Here is a 21,576-nt window from a genome sequence, read left to right as displayed (position 1 = left end):
ATGACGAGGTGCGACAATAACGCGTTTGCCACAACACGCTGTCAGACATGTTCATGGCACTGGAAAGCTTTATACTTCTGTAGCCAACTTCTTAGTTGTCCTTATAGACAATCAACCTCGCAAGCTGAACGCTGGGACAGGGGTTGCAGAACGAGTCAAGTGAGATTGAAGGTCCAAGGCTCTCCTCTTATCACCAACCCGGTACTGACCCTAACTAGAAGGTAACACTTCCAATACTTGGGATAATGGTCGCTCTGACCATTGTTTCAACGATGCAGGAAAAGATCTCATTCCATCAACATGGTTGGCTGCATACTATGCAACGGCATGTGTGTCGGCCAGAGCCTAACCAGCAAGATTGTGACAGGCGGTCTCAATGACTGACCTTCTCTTGGAGCAGCCTGCAGAACAAATTGCTGGCTGGCCATGGAATTCTTGCTATGTTGTCAGTCATCATGGCATCATTCCCTGGGAACTACTGTTTGCACATGAATGGATGCGCTCGCGGCAGTGGGCTCGATTTGCGACTCGTTGGCAGAGTTCCTTGGAGTCAAGGGCTCGGAGTATGGCCCGGCTATTCACGAAGCACGGGAGCTCAACTCCATCAGCATGCAGGCCCAGGACCCGCACGGGAAGAAGGGTTCGTGGTAAGGGGACTTGGAGATGCGAGCATGCAGAACCGACTTGCAGGATCAGGCTGTACATAGAGCCTTTTGTCGGCAAAGGGATTTGACCAGCGTATCCCCGCGGCCTCGGGAGGATGTAGCAACTCCACTTGGCACATGGCAGACGGAACGGTAGCCGGCTCCGGGAAATCCCATGGTTCGGGACCGGCACATCCAATCAGGAACACAGCAATTGCACAAGAAGGTGTTTCTGGACGGCCACAGCGAGAACCTTTTGATGAAACGACGGTCCGAGATACTCCTTGCCTGGGTGCCGAGTGTGGTAGGACTACGGGCTGATAGGCAACCACGAGGTGGTTTTGCATCTGATGGTGAGTGTCGACGGCGACGGCCCACGGATATGGAGCTGTCTGGTCGTCTGGAGCTCGGCAAGCAGCCAGTTCGCTGGCGTTCATTGTTGTCACTTGTGGCCCCCCCCTGGCCTTCGGCACCATTGACATTGACGGAAAGCCGCGGCGGTACGGAGTACTCGTACTGTTCTGTTGCCACAAATTACAATGCCCGCTCTGGCGTGAATTACTCGGCGTGCTTACTTTTTTTACTAAGTATATTTATTCTCTTATTAATTATTTACTTAATAAGTATTTATTATATATAAATTTTTTATATTTATTTATATAAATATTTAAATAAATTATTTATATTAAAATATATTTATTTATATTAAAATATATTTATTTATATTAAAATATATTTATTTATATTAAAATATATTTATTTATATTAAAATATATTTATTTATTATATAATATATTATAATATAAAGCTTAATAGCTAAGTACCTAGTAAAGTATAAGCGCACCTAGCAAAAATAGTAAGCCCGCCGAGCAATTCACGCTCTGGCCGCGCCGCGCCCATCTTTGGCTGATGCTCCTCCGTCTGGTTGCCAATCTCTTCGCTCTTCGCAGTCCGCGCTAGGTCAGCAAAGAAAATGGCACGTGCCACTAACCTCTGGCGCAAAGACAATTTCATAGATATCTGTGCATCAGCTGACCTGCTGCAGCAAATATCCTCCGGGGTCCGCACCTCCTAGTCAACAAGAGGGCCAGGGGTGTTTTTCAAAGGTTCTATCGTGGAGGTCGGGGCCTTGCCGGAATGTCCACGTCTGCGACATGCCGTCAGGATTGTGGTACATGATGTTCCGGGTGTGAGACGTTTGTGCCAACAGAGTTCAATGCCTTCCTTGGTGGCCTGCAACCCCCGAGTCCCCCGACCCTAGTTCACACCCATGGGCCATGACTCCATGAGATGGCATCTCTGCCGAACATGTATAAAGAGCAACCATCCGGCGCCCTCCTCTGGGGGAAAGAGGGCAGTCACCATCTTTTTATTCTAAATTGTACGCACAAATACCCAGTACCGACGGCTCGCCTGGCGCAAACAAGTCTTCTCTACATCACCTCGCAACATCCCCCAACCTACTACGGAATACAACGTATCCTACCGTGCCCAAAACACAACCGTTGACTCGACATTTTACCAACCATGTCTTCCAACTCTTTCTTCCTTCCTCTGGCTCCCACCACCTCTGCTTCCTACCCCCGAGCACCAGCCAGCCGTACCTCCCCTCGCGTAGTTGCGGCAGATATGGCCCCTGCTCCAGAGCCAGTTCGTCGACGATCCTCCAGCTCCAGCAGCGGCGGCTTCAGAGTCCTCAAGCTCAGCCCAGTGCATTGGGGCGAGCACCTTGATGACCACAAGGAGGACTTTCACGAGGCTACAACTGTCTAATTGCGCAATACTAGCCATTTTCTTTCTTTTTCTATTTATTTCGTTTTGGTCCGTCTGTCCCCCCGCCCCCCAGTCTGTGGGCATCGGCACCAAGGACATGACATGGGGCATGGGAGGAAGCACACAATCAAGTTTGTAATGGAGTGCCACAAAAAGGGCAGCGCAGTCAAGCAAAGCGTGAACAAGGTCTGGGAAACAAAGGATTCATCATGTACGGAGTTAAAAAACACAGCGACAACAGATAAGCAAGCAACCAATGACAAATTCATGCCTACAAACCATCTGCCAATGCACGTGTGTCTCACAGTCAATCCATGGGCCCAACCAGGTCCGGCTTGTAGAACCCTCAAGAGCACCACACAGTCACTCATGCAGTGACGGAAATGGCAGCTTCCAGCGCCACACGCACGCACTCGTTCGTATCTGCATTGTACTGAGTGGTGAAAGAGGGGAGACAAAAGAGGTCCGGCCCCCGTTTCTCGCCAGCTCATCAAAGAAGAAGTTGACGAGTTTCACGCGCAAGACGCGGGGCGGACTCGCTGTGGGCAGCAAGGGACAGAAGCAAGCGATCTGGGCCAAGAGCAAGACAGATCAGATAGCACACCTCTTTCTTTGTTGGGAGGTGGGAAGCCGGTGAACAAGAAGATGACGAGTAGTATACGTCAACGAATGCGGTCGATGCCAAAGTTACTCGTCCAGTCGATGGTGCAAGGCGGTCGGTGCGCTTTGTCGCCATAAACACCAAAACCGCAGATCCGCCCCCCCTTCCATTCATCAATCACTACGGAGCAGCTCGTCGGCAGACGACGTGGAGCCTGATTGGCAACTCCCAGAGATAAGGCCCGTCACGCCACGGCGCGCACATCAATCACACACGCCGACAAGGGAAGGGTGATCTGCTCCTGACGCCGGGAACCTGCCAGTTTGCTGCTGTCCGCGTTGGCTGGACTGGGCTTGGGCTGTCTTGCGTCTTGCGTCTTGGGGGGGCCATCTCATCTCATCTGCCAAGGCGCAAGATTGCTCCGAACCAAGCCAGGGAAAACCCTGTTCCCGGCACCACTTCTGCCACTAGTACTACCACTACCGTGCCATTTTTTTTTGTGGTTATTTTTGAACCTGCTATGTACAGACCTCGTTCTCACCTGTGTATGTACATGGTTGCGGTGTAAAACAACAAAGCTTATTTGTGTTGCCTTTCTTGTGACGTGGCATTGTTTGTGCTTCTTCTTCTTCTCTCAATCCCTCTCCTTCCCTCTCAATCTCAAACACGCCGAGGCAACGGGAAGGATCTGGGATTCTCTGGCGCCGGGGAAGCGGATAAGGTTATCATTTGAGTGAGACATTCGAGTCGCACTGGTGTTCTGGACTGAATCTTTGGGGCGGACAGATATGGTCTTTGCGGGGGCTGTGCTTGATTTTTGTGTTGAAGATCCTCCTTGGCGGTTTAAGATTATAATGGTTGACTGGTTGCACTGGCTGGACTGGGTGTCACTGTGATACGCACTCGGTGGTTTTGTGTCGCTCCGGCGGAGGTAGTAGTGGAAGGCAAGGAGATGTGGGAGTGGTGGAATGTCTGAGATTGCTTACTGACCGAGTCAGTTGGTGTTGCAGCCCTTGGCTTTTTTTTTTGTTTTCCCTGGACCACTGTCATGTTGAAAAGTTTGGACTGCTTGGTAATGGGTGATGCAAGCCAGACTCGTCCGAGGTCTGTCCAAAACCCTCCGATGTGACACCTTGCCCCCCGGGCGCTGGGTGTCGTACGGTGAGGCTGGTCACCGAGCTACGTTGGCCTTGCCACCGTCCCTCAAAACAGCCACCTGTCTCCCCTCGGGGTCGAGCTGTTTCACGATGCTGGCCCAATCAATCTGCACGAGGTCGGCCGACGCAGTCGCCGTCCGGAACGGCTCCCACGCGCCGCCAGCCGTTGCCGAGACCCACAGACGGGCGGTCCGAAGATATGGATCGGAGAGGAGGGACAAGACGCCCGCCAGCGGGGGACGTGTGAATATGCTGCTCTCCCGAGCTGCTTGTGCCCTTGTGCCGCCCGCTGCATGCCCGCCAGAGCTGTAGATCTCGACAGTCAGCTCGGCCAGGTTGCCGCGGACAATCATGTCCCGCACCAACGGCACGATCCTCGCGTCGATCCATCCCCTCAGCTTCAAAATCTTAATCTCCAGGGACCGTATCCTTCGTAGTGACCCCTCCAGCGCAAGTGCCTCTCGCCTCCGACGAATATTCACGTCGTCGTACTTGAACCCCTCTCTCCTGTCGAGCGCGTCCTCCTCGGCTTCCTCATCCAAGTATGACCTTGCATGGAGGCCGTGCTTCAGTCTGAGATCCAGAACAAACTCATTGCCTTCGTAGAAGAGCGGTGTGGCAATGGCGTAGATGGCTGGGTGGATGAGCAGGATTGGTACAGGGTTGATGCTGATGCCGTTGTCGCCGTTGCCGTCCTTGTCGCTGCTCCCTGTTGAGCCGCATGGACACAAGGGAATGGGGCCGTCCTGGATGAGGAGCGGGGCGAGGATTAGAGCGAGGATGTCGACGGGGAGGTCAAGGAAGTGAAGAGACATTTGATTCGGGGCGTGGCCAAGGTCATCATTGGGAGCGGTACGATTATGTTGGCCGTTGTGTAAACTGGAAAGGGTTCTGACTCCTGAGGCCATTATTGGTGACAGTGACCTTGGTTAGTCATCACCACTTGCCGTGAAAGAGCGTGTGCCTCGACGGCTCGACAGCCTGATGCGCATGTGCTTGAAAAAGCACTCGACTTTTCACCTAATACGTAATTCGTCCAGAATTATCAATTTGGATCTCCTGACAATTCCTACCGGGAGAGGCAAAAAAAATAAAAAATACCAGGTAGCTACCTGGCTACTAGGTATTATAGTAGGTATTTAAAAGTTTATAAGCACCTTATTTTAGGGTTATATATAAAATAATTATTATTATTAGTTTTTAATTATTTTACTTTATAAGTAAATAAAATTATATATATAATATAAGTATTATATAAATCTAAAATCTAAAATAATATTAGGTTATATTAGGCTAAAAATAATAAAAAACTAGAAAAGTAAACTATTTATACACGTATTATAACTAGAAAAAAAGGCTTTTATAAAAGCAAAACCAAAGCGCAGCTCTAAAAAGGCTATTATACTAGCTATAAAAGGGCCTAATAAGGCTAGCAAGACCAAGAGTAAAGCTACTAAATAAATATATATTAGTAGTTTTACTTTTTTTAAAATAGTTATATTATTATATAATATATTATAATATACTTAGGCGATTTATATTATGTCGGATTGCTCTGAGTTTTTCGGGGTGTAACTTATATAGTCGCGAGTTGCTATTATTATTATATATATATTTTCGCCGGCGTATAAGATTATAAATTACCTTTTAAGCTAGTAGATTCAATATATTATAATACGTGTATTATTTTTTAAATTATATATTATCCCTCTAAAAGAGGTAAAACCGCTAATATATATTTATTAGGCAGCTTTACTCTTAGTATTACTAGCCTTATTAGGCTTTTTTATAGCTAATATAATAGCTTTTTTAGAGCTATATTTTAGCTTTATATTTTTAAAGGCCTTTTTTTTTATATTTTTAATAGCCTTATTATTTTTCTTAATTTTTATTAGATTAAGATTTTTAGCTTTATGATAATTATTTTTTTTACTATAAAAAGCTTTTAATCTAATATTAGTTATATTACCCTCTAAGCTTTATTAGCTTTTAATCCCTAAAAGTTATAATAGGTAATTTACTTATATTAGGCTTCTTGGCATTTTTAGAGCCTATATTATTATTAATATATACTTTATATATAATAGTTTATAAATAGCTATAGTAAATATTAGTAAATGCTTATAGGAGATATATATATATAGGGGTAATAACTTATAATTAGTTATAATCTTAATAATAAAAGAGGTAAATAACTTAAATAAAAAGGAATAAGATTAACTTAGAATATAAGTAAGGGTAAACTATATAAATATATTATATATATAAGTATTTTAGGTTTTTAATATAACTTAATATAAATTATAAGTATAAAGTTATTATAATATATAAGGTTTACCTTTATAATAATAATAGCTAAGGCTATTATAAAATAGCCTTAACTAGTAGCTATAATATAATATTAATTACGCTAAGATAATCTACTTTTTTAGTCTTTTATTATTCTTAGCCTAGTATAGCCTAATATTATTTTAGATTTTATACTTATATAATACTTATATTATATATATAATTTTATTTAACTATAAAGCGAATTAACCACAAATTAAAATTATATATTATTATTAAATTAGCTAGGTATAGCTATTAATTGTATTACTAGTAGGTTCTAGTAATTAGCTAGCCTTTTTTTTATTTTTTTATTATAATTTAATAATATACTTAGGTATATTTATATATACTTAGGTATATTTATATATACTTAGGTATATTTATATATACTTAGGTATATTTATATATACTTAGGTATATTTATATATATTTAAGTATATTTATATATACTTAGGTATACTTATATATATTAAAATATATTTATATATACTTAGGTATATTTAATATTATATTCTTAATAATTTAATAATTTTAATTCGTATTTTCCATTCTACTGAGTTTATAATTCACAGGCTGTTTGTTCCTCGCATATTATCAGGCTATCCGGCCTTTACTGGCCCAGGGCACCCTCAACCTATACAGTATCATCACCTATCATGGGTCCTTCTAACATTGAGTACCCGATGGAACAGGAAACTTCTCGTTTGCAGAACTTTTCAAGTGCCTTTGTTATCTCCGTTATTTTGAATCTCTGTAGATCCGGGGAATGTGAAAAATTAGAAAAAACCAGAACAAAGGGAAATAATTTATAAAGTCTTCCTCCTGCTCTCGAATTCCTTATCTTCGAGACCCAGTATATCACTTCACATCCGGTGCCTTCTCCGTCCAAATCTTTTGAAGACAAAGGTGCCACCGCTCAAATACAACGCCTTGGACTTGTCCAACGTTAAATTTTTTTCGTCACACCGCCACTTCCCCTTTTCCAACGTCATGTCTGGACTAATACATTTATCGGGAAGACATGGCCTTGGTAACAAGTCGCTTAAGGGCAAGCTCCTGCTTCTTGAGGTCCTCGGCAGAACTTTCGGTGATTTCAAGAGTAGCCATGGCTTCGGAGATGGTCTGCTCAATCTTCTCCTTCTGGCCACGCTTGAGCTTGAGAGACAGAGTAGGGTCGGTAACAATCTCCTCCACACGGCCAATGTAGGACTCGAGCTGCTGCTTGGCCTCGAATCGCTTGCTGAATGCCTCATCGTTGCTCTTGAAAGCCTCGGCGTCAGAGATCATCTTTTCGATCTCACCAGTGGAGAGCTTGCCGACGGAGTTGGCAATGGTGATGTTGGCGCTGCGGCCAGAGGTCTTCTCAGTGGCGGTGACCTTCAGGATACCGTTAACATCCACTTCGAAGACACACTCGAGGACGGCCTCGCCAGCACGCATGGGAGGAATGGGAGCAAGAGTGAACTCTCCCAGAGAGGTGTTGTCCTCACAGTTGACGCGCTCACCCTGGTAGACGGGGAACTGAACGGTCTGCTGGTTGTCGGCAACGGTAGTGAAGGTTCTATTCAGGGAATTGTCAGTAACTGCTATTGATCACTGATGAAATATAAGTAACGCTCTGAAAAAGATAAGGGAATACAAAGCATGAACGAAAATAATTCATTACCTTTTCTTCAAGCAAGGCACGGTATTGCCTCTTTGGACCACCGCCGCGAAGATATTGCCCTCCATGGCGACACCAAGAGACAGAGGAACGACATCGAGAAGGAGGAGGTCAGAGGTCTCAGCGGAGGTGGCCTTGCCAGAGAGGATACCGGCCTGGACGGCAGCACCGTAGGCAACAGCCTCGTCGGGGTTGATACTCTTCTCGAGCTTCTTACCATCGAAGAACTCAGACAGGAGCTTCTGGATCTTGGGGATACGAGTAGAACCACCAACCAGAACGATCTCATCAACGGCAGACTTCTCGATGGCAGCATCCTTGAGGACCTGAGCAACGGGTTCGAGAGTGCCAGAGAAAGCCTTGGCATTGAGTTCTTCGAAACGGGCACGGGTGATAGTCATGGTGAAGTCTTCGCCATCGAAGAGAGAATCAATCTCAATGGTGGCCTGGGCACCGCTGGACAGGGTACGCTTGGCACGCTCGCAAGCAGTACGGAGTCTTCGCAGGGCACGGGCATCGCCACCAAGGTCCTTCTTGGTCTTGCGCGTGAACGCTGTGCGGCAATGATCTAATAGGTTCGTATCGAAGTCTTGACCACCAAGATGGGTGTCACCAGCGGTAGCCTTGACGGTGAAAACACCGCCCTGGATGTTAAGAAGAGAGACATCGAAAGTACCACCGCCCAAATCATAGATCAGGACATTGCGCTCCTTCTCGGACTTTCCAGAGCCCAGACCGTAGGCAATAGCGGCAGCAGTAGGCTCGTTAATGATACGAAGGACGTTGAGGCCCGAAATAGCACCGGCATCCTTGGTAGCCTGACGCTGATTGTCGTTGAAGTAGGCAGGAACAGTGATGACGGCCTTCTCGACCTTCTTACCGAGCTTGGTCTCGGCAATCTCCTTCATCTATGGGACTTGTTAGCCCAAGCTTGCCCAAGTAATCTAGCAAGAGACATAAAACCCCGCAGTCGGGCAGTGCGGAAAACGTACCTTGGTGAGAACCATGGCAGAGATCTCCTGGGCAGAGAACTCCTTCTTCTCGCCGAGGTACTCGACCTGGATCTTGGGCTGGCCAGCATCATCAATGATAGTGAAAGGCCAGGACTCAATATCCTTCTTGACGGTGGGGTCATCGAAGCGGCGACCGATCAGACGCCTGAGGGCCATGTTAGCATTTGAACAGCCATAGAAGATGGCACCGTCGGAGCATCAAGCCGGCTGCGGCATCTTTGTTATTGCATCAAAACTCACTTGGCATCGAAGACGGTGTTCTGTGGGTTCATGGCGGCATTGTTCTTGGCGGCATCACCAATCAAACGCTCCTTGTCGGTAAAGGAGACGAATGAGGGAGTGGTGAAGGAACCCTGCTCGTTGGCAATGATTTCGACATTGGTACCCTCGTAGGTGGCCACGCAAGAGTAGGTGGTACCTACATCGGATTGTTAGCACGTCGTAGTCTTTGGTTACTGATGATGAAAATTCTCATATGCACCCGCAAAGCCTTGCAGCGAAAAACGGAGCGCGACCGGTCATCAAACAAAACATCTCGGCCGCACAGCATAGGCCTGACAAGGGCCTGAAAAACAAGGTCAAGCTACGCACCCAGATCGATACCAATGGCACCGTCGTAAACTTCGTCGCCCATTTTGAAATGTGTCTGAACGGAGGAAGGAGGAGAGAAATTGTCGGGTGTCGAAAACGACTGAAGAAGATGGGAAGAAGAGAGATTGCGAGGAGGAAAGGCGAAATGTAGTGGGGTATATCGGTGTAGAAATTCTTTCTTCCCTCAGCCAAAATTTTTGTGAATTTTTTTTTCGGGCCACCCCAAGAACTTTTTCCCCCCTCGCCTTTGGCCGGGGACCCGCTTGAGATGAGCAAGTGGGGTGGGGTAGCCGAGCCAGACAACCAGAGAAGGGTCCTCGAGGCTGCGCTAGTCCTGTTTTGGTCAAGGTTATGGCCTAATATTTTAGGAACAAGCGAACAAGCAAAAGGTTCGAGCACATGTTGACTCAAGACATCACCTCGTAAGTGTCGAACTGAAGACTGATGCTTTCTACTCTTGTTATTCGCCTTCTCCTTTGCATGTATTCTTTTCTCAATGCAATGCGCCTCAGCTTCCGTTGTCGAAAGGCACAGCTCGCTGAACAGAAGCTCCGCCATCGAAGTTTTGCAACCTGGCTGAGCATAAGTTGAACAACCAGCGGCTGCTCCTAGAGTTCTAAGTACTAACTTGGCTCAGCGCCCTCATGACTTAAACATGCCCGATTCGTGGTACTAGTGGATTTGACTTAAACGGGTGGTTCTCACCTCTGTAAATGGCCTTGCGCGCCGGTTGTCATCCGCCGGCTGCCGCAGACCATGGCACCGCACGACTAGTTCTTTCGCCGATGACCCTAAGACGCTATCCGATGGCTTTTGTTTGCCGGTAAACCGTGGCCGCTGTGCTCAATGACAGTCAGTGCTATATTGTCGTCGGGAGCTGGCCTCCGAAATCACGAAACGCACGGGAAATACATTCGAGATCCACGTCGAAGTGTCGGTTGTTGAGATGCGGTCCCAGTCGGTCTGGGCAGATACTGCAATAGATTCTGCAATATACTGTGTTATGTGTGTGTATGATGTCCTAGCTCGCTCAGCTCACAGTCCATGCCGGTTAGAAGTAATGGATGTCGTGTGGCACGCGAGGGTTATCTCATATATTGTCCCATCCTCTGCTCTCTATTCCTGCTCAAACAGCATGATTTCGCGGCGTTTTACTTCCTCGCCGTCTTCTGCTAAGAATAGCTGCTCGAATCCATAAGGGAGGTCTTAATCGGCATGCAAGGGTAGTTGTCGGAGTTGGCATCCGGGGAAGAGCCATCGCGCTTGAGTGTCGAAGATACCGCGCGGCTCGTCGAAGGCTCCAGACAAGGGATGGTCAGGCTGGGCCACCATATTCATTCAACTCGGGTAGGACACGGGCCAACCCTGGAAACGTATTTGCAGGAAGCTATGGCTCTGGGTCGCGCCCTTGTTATGGGGTGAAAGCAGCCTATGATTCAAATTTGGCAATGCTCGCCTTATGGTGCCTGTAGCAAGATTTCAAAGCATATCAACCTCGATCGACGAGCACATTGAAAGTAGGGAGTTCTGTACAAGTCCTCAAGGCGTTGCTGTTACTGTATCTCAAAACTTGTGAGAACCTGTTTTGGGAGCAGCAATTCTCGCTATAGTTTTCGCTCGGGTCGTCGTATCTTTCGAGGCCTCCCGAAAAGTTGTCTTGTTAATCATGAGAGAGAGAAAACACACACAGGGCACCAGTCTGGCCGGTTGGAGTAGATGCTGCCGTAATTGATCGACTTGTACGATTTGTACCAATAGTGAAAACTATGCTCCAGTACAGTGTCCAATAGACCAAAAGTAGGAAGAAAGTGTTAAAAGTTGGTTGAAAGTTGGTTGAAAGTTGGTTGAAAGTTGGTTGAAAGTTGGTTGAAAGTTGGTTGAAAGTTGGTTGAAAGTTGGTTGAAAGTTGGTTGAAAGTTGTTGACAGTTGTTGACACCTGTCCGCTCGTCTTGCCAATTCACTTCTGACGCCACAGCTCACACGCGTGTTGTATAACTGATGCCTTGTCCCGTATCTCTCCAATTCGCGCTCGACTAGTATTCAAGCCATGGCAATACAAAGTGCTTGCTAATGCGGTGGCAAGATGCGCAATTAACAGCCCATCACATCGTTCCCGTTGCATCTCACGCATCTGTCTTGTTATTCTAGCCGGCACTTTCATGGGGTGATTAGCAGAGAGGCTCTCAAAATATCATTCCATTCCTCGATTGTTCCAATATAGACAAGTATTTCGTACAGTGTAAACATGTCAAAACATGATGGCTTGCCAGCCTCAAACCCCTTGCCCCAACCCACCTTCACATCTCCAGTTACGCAATTCCCACACTTTTGTATCCATCCTGCCATTCGCCGCTGTCCCATCATCCATGGACGGAATAATACACAACCAACGAGGTAAGCAGCCCCAGATACAACACTCCTTCGACCAAAAGCTGCTGTTTCAACGTGCTCCTCTGCTCCTGCGTCAGGCAACCTCTCTCGCCCTTGCCATACCACGCAATCGTCGCATCAAACTTTCCGTACAGTGCCAGTGCCCCAATCGGCGGGAAGAAGACAGCCATGACAAAAATCACCAAAAACACCCGCCGTTGCTGCGCGTCTTCCTCCGGGCACCGGCGGCGTCGGCACAGAATATCCTCCCTCGCGGAGTGGATGAGATCTGTTTCCGAGGAAGTGAGGAAGACGTGCTTGGGCTCGTCTCGACGCTCGCGAGTGGTTCGCGCCGAGAAGCCGCTGAGGCGGAAGAAGCGTGCGCTGAGGAGCGATGTGTTGGTCGGGAGGGAGTTGCGGAAGAATGAGCCGGAGTGGGTGTCGATGATGGCCGACGAGTTGAGCTGCCCTTGAGTTGGGTCGTATGCTTCAGGGAACAGGGTTAGACGGAACTGAGGCTTCTCACGGCATTGCATGGCGGGCACTTACGGAGAGCTCGCGCTGGGCTGTGTCGGCGAAGCGCTCGTGGTGGTCTGGGGATGCCACTTGTGCCCGGGATGCCTCCAACGGGTGTGATTGGGGTTTTGGGCCCGTACGAAGAAATAGTACTAATTGTATCGGGGCGTGCTTTGGAGTCGCACATGGAGCCGGCCGTGGTGTAGTCTGCCTCGTCTCGAGCGATGCCGTGCGACTGGCGAAGCGCTGCTTCTTGAAGACTTATAAGTGGGAACGGAAGGCTAGGAAGATTATAGTCCGCCGTGTTTCGGGGCGCGAAGTCTCGGGATTTATATATCATGCTTCCGTCCTGCGTTCCGAGACCAAGAATCTCCCGTGAGTCTTGTCTGCATCGCGGACTGGACCGATTGCTGTGTCGGGGGGTGACAACTTCCACAACAGTGTCAGGAGACACGGGAGTTGTAGTGTCGAAATTGTCCTGCTCCGGCTCGGAGTCTAGACTGCTGTAACTCATTATTGGTTTGCGCATCTGGGACAGTTTACTCGAAAACTTGGGCTTGTTCGAGGTATCGCTTGACAGACGGCTGAGATGGCTGAGATGCCGGACTGTAGCCACAGGACGAGCAGAAGACACTCGGCTATTCCTGCACGTTGGCTGCGAGAACCTATAGAAAAATGCACGGCGCGGGTTTGCGTTGGAATACACGTCCCCCCCTTGATGACTCTCACGAGAATCCTGCGAACCTGCAGTAGCCCCAAGGAAGTGATCAAACGATTCGTACTCAGATCCATCTGACACATCGGCCAGACTGCTTCCTACATCTTTATCCAACCGAAGCGTCAGCTCCAAGGCCCTGTGAGTGGTTTGTTCCGTTGTAATCGTCTGCCAATCGCTACCTGTATCTTTTTCAGCTGCTGTATTGTTCACCAGCTGGGCGAGTTCGGAGAGCGGATGCTCGTTGGTACTGGGACTGAGATTAGCGCGTTTAATAACCGGGACTTTGACCGCATCATCGACTTTCTAGGTTGATTGAATGGCGGCATTGTCATAAAACGATCCTGACTGGAACTGCCCTTGGAAAACGCGCCGTTCACTCCTTTGCGGAGTGTAGACGGGCGTGCTGTGGACTTCGCTCCAAGTTCCCGCTCCGTAGAGAGCTCTGCTGACTTCTTTCTCGGCGGATGACTGGAGAAACATGGAGTAACCTGCGCCGTCAAATTTGAAAGGGTCATTGCTCGCTCGGCTGGAGGACTTGGAGTAGCTGGCTACCAGTTCACCTTGAGCGTTCCGGTCAAACCCCAGTGTAGCCGGCCGATTCTTGGTCAGAGCGCGAGATGTTTCAGGTTGGCAGCCCTGCTGCTGGCTTTGGTCGGTGATCTTGGGGAAACCGGAATCGTCTTCATAAACGCTGGATGCTCGCAGCCACTGAGAAGCATGCTTGGGTCGGTTACTGGTGTGCATTGGCAATGTACGAGCCAAGTTACGAGACGAGCTTGTTGGCATGAGAGCAGTTCTATATTGCGCGTGCTCCGCAGCTTCACTAGCACAACCCAGGGCATTGTGAGTTGGATATGCTCTGCGGTCGATTTCCAAACGCTGTCTGAGGTGGACACTTGGTCTGAGAATGACGTCCTCATCGGGCGCGACGGTCTCCCACTCGGAGTTTGTATTGTCGTCATCTTGGAGAATGGGCTTGGGATAATGAGAGATACGACTTCCAGAATCCTGCGATGGCTTCCATGACGGGTGCTCTAAAGACTTGGCAGTATCCCGAGTTTCGAGGTTTTGGGGTTGAGGGATGTCATCTTCGCTAATGGGGTCGGAGAATGGGTTCACGCGCTCCTGCGACATTTTGTTTGTTGGCGTCTGATCCGACCCATTGATAGTTTGAGTTATGTCGGTCCACAGAACAGACTACTTCACGGTGAGTATTTCATCAGGGCGTACGTGAATTGAGAGTAAAACATACATCACCAGAGTCTGGCCTCATGCTGCTCGCAGCACTCAGCACTCTTGGATTGAGCGCCGAGAATGGTAGTCTTTTCCACAGCAGTATCGTATGCTGCTTTTCATTGATAATACCGCCAGTGACTACAGATGATGAAATGATGAGTTTCTCACTCGACTTCACAACATCTCCTCTGTGCTGCCAGGAGTGGGATCTAGACAACAAGGCAAGTTGTCTAGTGTCGTGAACGCGGCAGCCTTCCAATTGGTACTATCATTCCCCGGCTCTTGATCGCAGAATAAAAGAAACCCTGGCTTTGGGCAAAGTTTCCGTCCGTCGGTGGTGGAATGACGAAGTTGTAGATAGAAGTCGAAGGTCAGCTCAAGGTGGCAACTTTGTGGGCGGTGAAATTTTCGGTCGCACAAAAGCCAGTTCAGGTGTTTCACATAAAATAGAAACAAACGACTGAATTTATATAAATTAATCAAGGAACTTCTACTAATATATTTTTTAATCTAATTTAAATAGTATTTTATCCGTTATAGCAAGTAATAAGATAAAGTTAAGTGGTAAACCAGCTTATAAGAATATTTAATTTTATAAGTATATTATAAAGCTCCTAAAGGTAAATATTTATAATATTAAAGTATTTATAATAAAATAAACATTTTCAAAGCTTAAAAGGTCAATCCCGCGAATTCCCAATCTCTTGAATACATCACGTGCGGCTTTTCTCGTTGCCCGTTCCAAGGTTCAACTGCTCCAACACCCATGGTCGGCAGGCAGCTAATATTCATGGCTCCTTGGATGGCCATATCAACAACGTCAATCCAGAGAAAGGGCCGTTGCAGTTATTTGAATTTGCCAGTTTCTTTTCCAGACACAGCCATGAATGGCAGATGTGGAGCGGAAACTTCCGAGGTCGACGATTCATCTGTTTCTCAATGATTCTTGCAGCACGTGCAATGTACAAGTTGGCTTGCGCCACCGGGTCCGCTGTAAGTTGGGCTTGATGAAACGGATGCGTGGAGACCGCGGATGCACGACACACCATCCAAACTAATAACAAGGGCACCTTGGCCAGGAGACGTGTTAGACTGTCAGGGGAACGTGCTGCTTCAGCGATCCCCATGATAGGAAGATATTTTGTGTTTCTTCCCATGCCTTCATGTACAATGCACCAGTATTCCCAGGCGGAAGCCGCATTAGACTGCTGCCAAGTTGTTAACATCCATGCCACATCGCTCGTCTTGGCGTCTCCCATCTTCCGTACATTACACACCTGCTTAGGTACCTAGGTAGGTACTGCACTCATGCGTACTATAAAGTACTAGTCCATCGTAAGTTCGTGGGGTTTGTGGATAGGGACCCCTCCAACAAATAGCAAATGCATTCTTCAATCGAAGTCCTACGAAGCCAGTCAGATCTTTGGGTTTTGCCCGAGTGGGTAGTGGCGTGGTCAGGGAATTGTGAAAGAGTAGCTCCGTCCTTTGCACCTAATCCGACCAGATTCTCTCTTCTAGTGGGAGACAGTTTTCGCTCATGAGGAGCCACTGAGCGAGTGCTTCCGAATCAATTCGCCTGTGGCACCAACACAAGCACCAGGAATCGACCGAACCTGTAACTTGACTCGGCTCCGTAAGCAGTGGCTTAAACAGGGATTGCGTGGCACAAGGACTCGCCAATGTGTTGACAAGTCTGCATTGCTTGGCCTGGTCGAGGGACCGTTAGCGTTGCCCCCCCTGAATAGGGTGGAATCTGTGGTGGTTCAAGGTCCCTTTTCTCACAACAGTACATCAGAGGACCAGGGGCGAGAAACTTGAAATCGAACCCGACTTGATAGACTGATACACATGTATGTGAATCGCTCTTTGAACTCCAGTATGACAGGCAATGATCTCCTTCGGCCGGCAACGTCTTCAGGCCATCTTGACATGATCCCTACACGCAGACCTCAGAACCAGGTGATCCCAGATGAATGCCGCACCAAGTTTCCCGTCCCCTGCGCGGCCCGCCCTCCACGTTGGATGGCTCCGAATATAGGCACCTCTCTCAGCCCAGCTTGTCCTGCTCCACGGAGAAATATTCAAGGCTCTGAAACTGCCATTTGGAGTGGCCAAACAAGTACGTGCCGAAAGAGTGCGTGGCCTATGCTTCTAGGCCAGTCCATTGTTGGTACAATGGGGCGTCGACTCGAGGGGCCCGGATCCGAGCTTTCCATCTCCCACAGATGAGGTGGCATCGAGGTTTCTCCATCGGAATCAGCGCGCACCCATTCGTGGATATATGGTCAGCAAGCTACTGGTTCGAGAAAGCGAAGACATGATCTGCAGACGCTTGTCCTCGGTTTGCCTGGTGGTGATTCGAAGGCAAAGGGGCGGACCTTGGAAGAGCGGCGTGGCGGACTTGTTGGCCACGCGAACTGCCCATGGTCAATCGCGCCCGAGTTTAAGTTTGCCGCGACCATCCTCCTTCGCTCTTTGCTTCCCGCAACAGCTGGCCCAGTCCCGGGCAGCAGCCGACACGGGCTCGATCGCTCCTTCCCCAAGTCTCGACCGACGCCCCTTCCCTATCAGGCCTCGATGCCATCGACTTGAACACACCAACGCCGCAACACGCAACTACCGCCGTTGGAATTGTTCACCACTTGAGCTTGCATGTGTGCCTTGAACACTTGATACGTAACACTTGAAGGCTTGAGCAAGCCACATTCTTAGCCCCTCCGCCTACATCCCTGACCATTCGCACCGACTACACCAACATCCAAGCTCGTCCTGTGCTGCCCCTCGCCTGGAAGGCACCTCCGGTTTTGCTGCCACTGCAGCGGGTTGCAGGCAACCTGTCGTCTCTCCTCTCTCTCGTTCCGGAACCAGTTTATCCATCCAATATTATTCCTTGTCTTGGTATTGCCACCTCTAAGCCCGGCTTTCTCCTTTGCTCGTCACCATGTGCCATGGCTTCGTCCGGGAATCCATCGCGATGGGACGAGCTCCCGGATGAGCTGCTTCTCCAAATATTAAGCTGTAAGCTTCTGCCCCTCCCTCCTCTGCCCTCGGCCTCCAATAGCTACGCCAGCTTGGCAAGCAAGCTTTATGTTTGTTCCATACACTTTGCTTGCGCATTCCGTGCCACGATAGAACACAGACTAGCTGACCAAACATAATTGATACCATGTTACAGATCTCGAGCCCTACCATGTTACCAAGTTGCAGCTTGTATGCCGTAGGCTTCGCGAGCTCTGCCTTGATGACGAGTTGTGGAAGCTGTTGTCCTTCGAGAATTCACAGTGGTACCAATCACTCCAGAACCGCCGCAGTAGTTTCCGGCCCCTCGCAGAGCGGCATCGCGACACCTCTCATCATGACGCAATGCAAATAGATGGCGATGCTGGCTTCTCACCTACCAACGCAATATATCAAGACGACTTCTCAACGACATGCAGCCTTACCAGTCGCCCGCGGAAGCTACAGGATATGGCCAACTGGGATCCCGTATTCCCAGGCGAACGAGTATCATGGTACGACGAGTACGTGCAAAGACATGGTCCTACATGTGTTAACTGGCTGCAAACTCCGCGCTTGTATGACGGTGGGGTCGAGGCAACCATCGAAGCACGGGGCATGGCATTATACAGTCCCCACGATGGAAGCGATGGTGTCGGCACCATGTTGGCAGTTTCGCCCTTGGACGACGGGTCGGTTTGCTTATGGGATATCAACGGAACTCGGGGTCGACAGGGTGGCATTCTTGCCGCCAGCAACCCGGGCATACTCTTCAATGACGGTCCGGGTGATCAGAACAGCAAACGGTCCAAGAAGATAGACACTGGCGTTACGGAGTGTGTCAGCGTGGATAATCATGGCCACAGAGCCTTCTTTGCCGTCCAAAGTCGTAAGACTCACATCTCTGACTTCTGCAGTCCGTTTCAAGCAATCACTGATTGATATTTCCAGATCTCATCGAGGTGGATTTGAACCGTTTAGAGGTAGTAAGCCGCGAATCGTTCGAGTGGTCAATCACAACGCTATCAGCCCTCCATCAAGGGGTACCCTTAACTGTAGGGACTTCTCTGGGTGTTCACCTTCATGACTTTCGTATGAGAGCAATGGCATCTCGAGATATCGTTGAGCGACTCGACGTAATCCAGTGGGACGAATCTAACGTTTTCAAAATGATTTTCGACACTAAGCCACTTCCTCCATACGCATCGTTGTCCCAGCCTACTCCCATCAGCATCTTGCACCTTCCCCGGCCTGGCTCGCATAATCTAGTATCAGACGACATTTATGTTGCCGGCCGATTTTCCAACATACTGCACTACGATCGTCGAAAATTTCCGGCTATAGAAGGATCCATCTATTCTGGCGCATTAATAAAGAGCTTGGCAGCCCTGCCGTATCCATTCTCCGCCGTCGACACGGAAGTGCGTCGCCAGGGTGATCTGACAACTGAACAGGTAGCCCAGTTGAAATCTGAGGGCGAAGGCAGGACCTTAATCGCCGTCGGCGGCTACAATTCCAAGGGATCACTTGAGATTTACGGCCTCAGTTCGGCAGCGGGCGGCGGCGAGAGGTCCATTTTGCAGAATTCTGTTACAAAAAATCGACAGACTGTTGCGTCGTCCACCATCCTATCCGTGGCGAACCACGGCTCAAAGATTGTCTTTTCAGATGGATCAGGATTCATCAAGTGGTTTGAGCGAGACGGGTCTACTGAGTGTCGACGAATGAGAATTGGCCATAGTGATGCGGAAGAAGCGTCCTCTTTGTTTGCTTCCATGGCTGGTTCAGACGACATGGCCCGCAAGATTGTATCAACAAAATCCAACCAAGGCAACGACCGGCCCAACAACGACAATATTTTGTTGTGGACTGGAGAAAAACTAGGTCTTGTGAGCTTCACAAAGTCCCCTATATTCGACGGAAAGGATTTCGAGCTTCAGGGCCCCGAGACAAGTGTAGAAAACGAAAGGAGAAAAGAGTATACGCATAGAATGCGGCGCGCTCTGGAACGACAGGCAGACGAGGTCAAGTTCATCGGACGCCTGGGTGATCCGGCATCTTGGACACGGTAAGATTGTTTGCATATGATGGAGTCTGGTGCAGTAAGAAGACCTTTGGGTAGTTGGGCGAGATTTGATACATTACATGGGCGCCGGTCAGCTTTTAATGCTTATTAGTGCAAGATCAGCGGTTCTATGAATATCTTTTGACAAATTTGTGGCTGGTACAATGAAATTGTGTGGCTTGTTATATGGTGGTACATCCAATGGGGATTAGGCTTTCCAAGCAAAATACGTGAAGCATCGGCGATATAGCGTCATGAATTTTGTCCAGACTCTAGACTTGGGTGGTTGCAGCAGGCAGTCCATGCAAAGATAAAAGTAAAAGTGTCTCCATCAGAAGGTCAGTTCAGTTTCACATGACGCTGTACATATATCTCCTCCAGTCTCGTCACAGCAGAACTGAAAACTCGGCCAGTAGTAGCTACAGTTTCATTTAAATGGCGGCCTTTTCCCCAGGCACCACAGCCCCTTTTCGGTGTAATGCAACTCAGGTTTTCGTCAGGGCCGACCCAGCTCCAGGGTAGTGGTCACAAACTAAACACGGCCACGCTATAGCAAGATGATATATCAGTTGCAGGGCAGGACAAGCCCAATTGACGGGTAACAAGCAAGGATGTTCCCAAGTACAAATGGCAAAATTCCGATCGCAATCCAATGCAGGACACCAGTGCATGATGCGCCTCTTTTTTGCGTGCCCAAGGCAAAAAATGGATTCGCTGTATCGAGGTGGGAATGATGTCAAGCTACCTGCCTGGTTGGGCGACGTAATCGCTCGCTGCCCAATGAAGCCATGCCGTTTGCGAAGGCACATGTTACGGTACCGGCTGGCCCCTATTTTCCGATTTGGGAGTCATGGAAAACACACCTGGGAAATTCGGTGCTGACTGAAGTCATTTGTGTGAGGTCGTTGGGTGTGTTGTAAGAACAGGTATAAAAAGGGTCCAAGGACTGCTCCTATTGAGTACATATCTGCTTGTCCGCCGACGACGGTAGGGATGTCTCTAGATATCAGAATGCAGAGGCGCAAAGTCGTATTATTGCCAAGGCGTGAGGCTGAGCCAGGTCGATCAGGGCGATCGAGGCGGTTTCGGTAACTGGAGCCCAATGCGCCGGTTTTTGTATTCTGACATGGCGGACTGTCTTTTATTCGTGCTAATAGGGCTGGGCCGTCATGAGCAGCCATGGTCGGGCATGAGAACATTTAATGATGCGTTGTCTGTTTCTCTGTTCGAAGATATACCAGTACGTTAGATTATGATGTTCGGCAGATAGACCAAGAAGGAAAACAGTCGACTGCAAGGAGAATTGCATCAGCTGCTGTACAATGTCGGCCTAGGAGACCCGACTGGACAAGACGACAAGCAACCAACACGAGTGCGCCAGATGGACTGCTGGATGCTCTGCTGTGGGGCTTGATGTTGATGCAGGGTGATGAGAGATGCAGCGGAGACTGTGATTTGACGTGCACAAGGACGCATGATGCAAATTTTGGCCATGTTAACAACGTCCGTAATATGGCAATGGGGAAACGCGCTCTTTGTGACGACGATTTGTTGCTGAGGATGGCGAGGAGGACGAATGCCAGCGCTGCATGATGACATATAGGATGCAAATCTCCAACTCAGTCCATTCAATCAATGCCTGGGACTTGTCGTGAGCCTTCGTACCGTGGCTGACTCACTGTTTGCCAAGACAAAGCCTTTGCAGTGGATCGCCGGCTCGTCATGCTGGGTTTGTTCTGGTGATGCTGGCTCCATGCAGGCAGCGACGACGCGACTCCAGCTCGTTCCGTTTGTGTTCATCTTCCTACCTAACGTCGTGTTTGGCTGGGCCTGGTGGACTTGAACCCGACCTTGGACCCAGCCCTGGCTGATCTGACGGCACCTAAAGGATGCAAGTGGT

General features: G+C 48.7%; 5 protein-coding genes across 5 annotated transcripts; 2 read left to right on the top strand and 3 right to left on the bottom strand.

Moving 5' to 3' along the window:
• Window positions 1-2,171: 2,171 nt before the first annotated feature.
• On the top strand, window positions 2,172-2,417 carry G6M90_00g058640 (uncharacterized protein; the record flags this gene model as incomplete). The annotated part of the gene is made up of 1 exon (XM_014688953.1): window positions 2,172-2,417. The coding sequence occupies one exon, from the start codon at window positions 2,172-2,174 to the stop codon at window positions 2,415-2,417; it is 246 nt and encodes an 81-aa protein (XP_014544439.1).
• Window positions 2,418-4,189: 1,772 nt separating this feature from the next.
• Window positions 4,190-5,083, bottom strand: G6M90_00g058630 (uncharacterized protein; the record flags this gene model as incomplete). The annotated part of the gene is made up of 1 exon (XM_014688952.1): window positions 4,190-5,083. The coding sequence occupies one exon, from the start codon at window positions 5,081-5,083 to the stop codon at window positions 4,190-4,192; it is 894 nt and encodes a 297-aa protein (XP_014544438.1).
• Window positions 5,084-7,514: 2,431 nt separating this feature from the next.
• Window positions 7,515-9,816, bottom strand: SSB1 (Ribosome-associated molecular chaperone SSB1; the record flags this gene model as incomplete). The annotated part of the gene is made up of 5 exons (XM_014688951.1): window positions 7,515-8,067; window positions 8,173-9,077; window positions 9,162-9,327; window positions 9,423-9,600; window positions 9,774-9,816. 5 exons carry the CDS (start codon window positions 9,814-9,816, stop codon window positions 7,515-7,517), a joined length of 1,845 nt encoding a protein of 614 aa, XP_014544437.1.
• A 2,318-nt stretch (window positions 9,817-12,134) lies between these two features.
• G6M90_00g058610 (uncharacterized protein) lies at window positions 12,135-14,512 on the bottom strand (the record flags this gene model as incomplete). The annotated part of the gene is made up of 3 exons (XM_066130668.1): window positions 12,135-12,631; window positions 12,694-13,625; window positions 13,725-14,512. The coding sequence occupies 3 exons, from the start codon at window positions 14,510-14,512 to the stop codon at window positions 12,135-12,137; spliced, it is 2,217 nt and encodes a 738-aa protein (XP_065986670.1).
• A 3,050-nt stretch (window positions 14,513-17,562) lies between these two features.
• On the top strand, window positions 17,563-19,683 carry G6M90_00g058600 (uncharacterized protein; the record flags this gene model as incomplete). Its single annotated transcript, XM_014688949.2, has 3 exons — window positions 17,563-17,632; window positions 17,790-18,500; window positions 18,563-19,683. The coding sequence occupies 3 exons, from the start codon at window positions 17,563-17,565 to the stop codon at window positions 19,681-19,683; spliced, it is 1,902 nt and encodes a 633-aa protein (XP_014544435.2).
• Window positions 19,684-21,576: the final 1,893 nt, after the last annotated feature.

This window comes from Metarhizium brunneum, chromosome 3 (assembly GCF_013426205.1).
Source record: "Metarhizium brunneum chromosome 3, complete sequence".
Lineage (NCBI taxonomy): Eukaryota > Fungi > Ascomycota > Sordariomycetes > Hypocreales > Clavicipitaceae > Metarhizium > Metarhizium brunneum.
The sequence above is the reverse complement of the archived record's forward strand: the minus strand, read 5'-3'. Positions and strand labels throughout refer to the sequence as shown.